The sequence below is a fragment of the Pinus tabuliformis genome, chromosome 2_2, assembly GCF_031772625.1.
Source record: "Pinus tabuliformis cultivar Carrire ecotype Pingquan chromosome 2_2, CPIR1, whole genome shotgun sequence".
Taxonomy (NCBI): domain Eukaryota; kingdom Viridiplantae; phylum Streptophyta; class Pinopsida; order Pinales; family Pinaceae; genus Pinus; species Pinus tabuliformis.
Window position 1 is genome coordinate 769,230,441 of NC_142300.1, and position 5,189 is coordinate 769,235,629.

At 38.0% G+C, this 5,189-nt stretch overlaps 1 protein-coding gene across 1 annotated transcript; it reads right to left on the minus strand.

The window, feature by feature from the left end:
- Window positions 1-1,378: 1,378 nt before the first annotated feature.
- On the minus strand, window positions 1,379-5,189 carry LOC149194954 (oligopeptide transporter 7-like). Its single transcript, XM_089408024.1, has 7 exons — window positions 4,901-5,189; window positions 4,180-4,760; window positions 3,983-4,080; window positions 3,254-3,823; window positions 2,914-3,169; window positions 2,285-2,467; window positions 1,379-2,170 (listed from the first exon to the last, which is right to left on the minus strand). The coding sequence occupies exons 1-7, from the start codon at window positions 4,926-4,928 to the stop codon at window positions 1,556-1,558; spliced, it is 2,331 nt and encodes a 776-aa protein (XP_089264150.1). The 5' UTR covers window positions 4,929-5,189; the 3' UTR covers window positions 1,379-1,555.

Here is a 5,189-nt window from a genome sequence, read left to right on the forward strand (position 1 = left end):
CTACTGCACAACTTTATTTTCATTCATTTCAAACATACAGACTTGGAGGCAGGAGAAGGGCTTCCCTCCTCATTCGATGCCTCTTTTATTCACAATCCTCAACAAATGGTTTGTTTCCTCTTCTCTTCAAATGAGGGAAGTCGAAAAGACAACCATGGTGAGCTAATTATTACAATGGAAATAAATCTTAATTCCTAGACTATTAAACTTACTTGCAATCCTACACTTACATTAAATATTTAAAATGCTAACAAAAGTAACAATATCAACTTGCTAGCTTAACATGTGGCTAGTCCACCACATTATCAAGATCTACTCCACTTCTTCATTATGAGTTCAGTCTAATGCTCCTGCATCAGGTGGAATAAAACATTGGTGGAAAAAACAATTGAAAACTAGAAGGCTCATGAGCCGTAATATCTATATAGAATCAGAAGGCTATAAGCTAAGTTCCCTGTCATTTGCAAAGTAGCCTTTGGGGTGAGATTCAAGGTGTACGATGAAAGCTCAAATAGGGAAAAGGAAATGGTGGAACTCATAAACTCCTCTACATCCCAAGGTACTAGTTCCCACCCCATCATCATTGAAGATGATAATGAAGAGCAGAGACCAATAAGGTCCAAAGCTCAAGAGGCCTCCCTTCAACAAAGCCCGTCTCGCTCCTCCTTTGCTTAATTATGTCTTTGGTTTTCTTTATTTTACTCTCTAGTAATTACATATCAAATAGTTAGGTTTTATATTTAGGATGATATTAGTGTTGCTATTTATGTCAAGAATAAAAAATAAATGATACTTAATCATTTTCACTAAAATGTATATTTTTTATTTTATAATAATATAATTTAAACCAACTCTTATATATATATAATTCTTCTTTAAAAGAGAAAATGAATTTAAGAATTAAAATAAACTTAAACTAATAATCAAATAGTTGTTGCTTTATTGTAATACAATTTGGTGATGTTGTTTTATTGTAATGCAATTTGCTTATATATATAATTCTTCTTTAAAAGAGAAAATGAATTTAAGAATTAAAATAAACTTAAACTAATAATCAAATAGTTGTTGCTTTATTGTAATACAATTTGGTGATGTTGTTTTATTGTAATACAATTTGCTTATATATTATTATTTTTAATAAAGTTAGAAGAAATTATTGACTTTAATTTAATTGAATAGATCGTCGTCTTTGTCTTTAATAAATTTAAAATTAATATAATATAAATAAATGAATTTAATCGAATAAATTTGGCTACCTTAATAACATAACTTTTTTAATGTAACGATATGATCATCTTCACTTTCAATAACTACAAAGTTAAAACAAATATAGACAAATAATTATTAATCAAATAACTTTTGGTGTAATAAACTGGCATTAAAAACTTTTACCTGAATTATATTGAAAAAAATGATCTCCTCCCGACTCCGTCCCGTTGTGTGGTCTGCGATATGAATATCACAGACCTAGGTGTTCGAATACAACTAGGTGGCCCGAAGAGAACAAGAAATCATGGGGGAATGACAGCTGCGATTGTCATGGCCCATGGGTTTCTCAGGAAAACACAGGGCAACCTTCCACAATAATGCCTTTAGCAGTGGGGCACGATGCCAGGGTGCATCCGTCCAGGTTTTCTCCCCACCAATTCAATGTAATATCTTCTAATTCCAAGCACAGGTACAGTAGAACTGCCATGAATGCCAACCCTGCATCCAATCCGCCTGAAAGCACATAGTTATGGCGTTGCCACCAGTCTTTCTTGTATCTGTAGATTACGAAGTTGAAAATAAATCCCATGAGTACCCAGCTTGTATAATTCACCGCTGTTGCAGGGGGCATCATCCCCGCCCCGATGAGAACGGGCATATTTATCAGTCTGATCCATTCTTTGTCAGGGTATGCCTTGTGTAACATCCATACTATGGCTGGAGCTATTGCTCCCGCTAAGAAAAACCAGTTGATTGCTTCATATTCACCAAGACTTCCAAAAATCCTTCTGGGTCCAATTAATCCCCATATCACAGAAGCGTTGTAGAAGACGTGATCCATTGGACAAGTCCAAGGGCTGTCAGAGGATAATAGGTCTGTGTCACAGATATTGGGAATGGAATATATGAGCCACCAAGCTGTGACTAAGTACACAATTCCTGCAACCACTGTGCCCACCATCTGCAACACAGATTATATTGATGAATTAATAGCCGTAGAATGCAAATGGAAATCTCAATTTTGCAGAGGGGTTCAAGAAAGCAATGGCTATGGAGGATTTGGCCTGTTCAATACCTGCGCATGGAACATTGCTCGAGGAGGGACTTTCATATAATGACCCAGTTTAAAATCTTGCAAGAATGTCAGGGCTTGGCTCATGCTGATATATCCATACACCTTGAAGCAAATATTTGCAACTGGTCTGCCTGGATACATATAACCTATGATGTACTCCGTGATAATGTTCAGACCTGGTGACTACCATGCCAAATCAACCCAATAATTAGTATAGGATGAGCTTGAAGATATATTCAGATAAGTACTGAGCATGATCTTTTCTAATCATGATTTAGATGGTAGATATTGAAAATATTTTGTAATCTAGGGACAAAGCTATTTAAAAGGCTATTTTTATTAGGAAGGCAGATTTTGGAAATATTCTGAAATTTAATGGATTGGAGCAGAGTTTTTGTTTATCTGATTCCAAAATATTCCTGAAAAGTTAAATTCAGCACTTAAACCATTTTTATTTTGAGAAAGCTTTCCTATGCAAACTAGTTAAGAAATCTCACTTCTATACACAGAGTTCTCCTTCATGGAGGAACTTTGCCAAATTCCAATATGACTACTCAGAAACAAGGCATTTTGAGTGCAGCTTAAAAAGCAACAAGAAGACCTATTGGCAGCATAGACTGTTCACATACCTGATTAGTAGTTGCAGTAATGATACCAATAGGTACTGTGAAGAATATAGCAATAGCACAGGCCAGTAATACTCCCCACCAGGGCAATTGAAGCTGATCGTTGTAATACTCGCATGTAAAAATCGTTAAAGCTACATTAATGATCAGAATCACTTGAAACCATGACTCTGGCACTTGCTTGTACTTCCTCATTAATCTGGTGTGCACGTCCACTTTCCCATCTCTGAAAGCAGACATGCTAAGTTGCCAAATTTCCCTGCATCAAATTATGACCCATTAGTTTCATTTGATTGCTTTTGCAAGCATGGAATTTTGAAGAATTCAGGGACTGATAGCATACTTTCCATGAAACAGGCTGACATGAACCACTGTGGCAGTTAACGCAGCGAACCCAACACCATAGGTAATAGCAAAAAATGTGCTAAGATGTATTGGTCCATACTTCTCGTAAGCCTTGACGTCGAGATGGAAGTTTGAATTAATGATCAGGGAGATGTTGTACTCTTGGCCACTGGAGGTAAACAGGTCCTCGGAAAATATTGGAAATTTTTTTGCATCATATAAGTTGAACCAGTAGGCTATTGGCGTTATCACATACATTACAAGCACAAATCCAATTCCCACATTGGCTACTGCAAACCAGGGAGTGGCAAGAGGGCTTCCCAGGTAAGAAGAAATGGTCGACCAATCTATCCCTAGGCAACCGATGCCCAGGCCATATAGTCCTGAACCCAGTTGTTGTGCCAGAACGGACTTGGGAAAGATCCAGCAGATCCATGACAGAGATGTCACAATAGGAAACAGATAACCAGGGAGTACATAATAAGCGAAACTACAGGTAAGGGCTATTATGAAAAACTGGTTTCTTGTAAGACCTCCCTTGGGTCTCTCCTCCTCTTCATGAAGTGCTCTGCAATCAGAAAAAAATGAACCAAACTCAAACTATTCAACGCCTGCTCAAACTAAGTCGGTTTATGAAACTTTATATCTGAGAAATTGCACAAATTGATAAAAAAAAAACACATTAACAAGTATGGATTTGATCTAATAATGAAATGATAATCCATGCCTGAACAGAGAAACCTGAACAAGGTTTGCAGGCCACCACATCGCAGCTGGCTCCACTAGATATTTTCTAAAGATCCCTGCCCATCCAAACCCCAATATCTGCATATCCAAGATTGTAATAGATAATGCAAATGACAAACCTCAGGGAATTTAAATGACCTCTAAACAAAATTTGAGCAGCAATGGTCAAAAATGAACCTGGGTTGTCATGACAACGAGGAAAGCAACGAAAAAGTCCAGCTTCTTCTTGTAGAAAATCTTGACAGCACTGACAATGTGAATGGCATACACACTTCCGGCCCCTGAATTAGCGAAGATTGTGATGAGAACATGCTCTTTCATATTAAAGGGCCCTGGATTCAGCGAGAACTCCCATCTCTTCCCTGGAAAGAACTTTTTCCTAGTAATTGTTGCTGCCATTAGCTGGCCAAGAGGAAGGACTGCAATCTGAGCAGAAATTGCAGTAACTGTGAGCGGCTCTGTTCTATACCAAAAAAACTGATTTAGAAACGACAACACGACGCATGACAAGATTCCGAGAACCCACATCCTGAAAGTCATGACAGGAAGGCTTGGATCATCCGTTGTTGGAACAGTGAGAGCGACCTCCTCGATCGGAGACTGGTCATCCTTGTCCTCTGCTGGATCTTCTTTGACAGGAAGAAGCCTTTGCTCTTCTTCATTCTCGATGGCTTTAAACCGATCCCCCTCTGCTACCCATGTAGATATCTGTTCCTCTTCTTCATCGTTTCTGCTGCTTGGTGATTCCTCAGCAATAACTGCAATTACAAGGTTCAAATATTTTTCAATTGCTCAAATACAGAAACAAACAATCACAAAGTGAACTGGTATACTAAATCTCTCACATTTCTCTAAGGTATCGTTGCCAATAAAAAGAAATGAGCATGTTATGTCCTACCGGAAGTCTGACTAGATTCATTCTCCATATCTACTCTGCAATGATTCAGAGTCCCTTCAAACACTCGACGTTATATTTTCAATATTCTTCTCTGCAGGTGAATCTCCGGGCCGAGCAACTAGCATAATACCCAGGCAGTCCATCTGCAAAGCACCTCCATATGGATCTTGAATTCTAGCTGTGAACTGGTCGGGTATGAAAATTTAGTGGCACAGAATCATTCCAATCATTTCAAGTCGGCACGCATGTCGACAAAATTATTGATCCCTTACTCTGAATCCCTGGATTT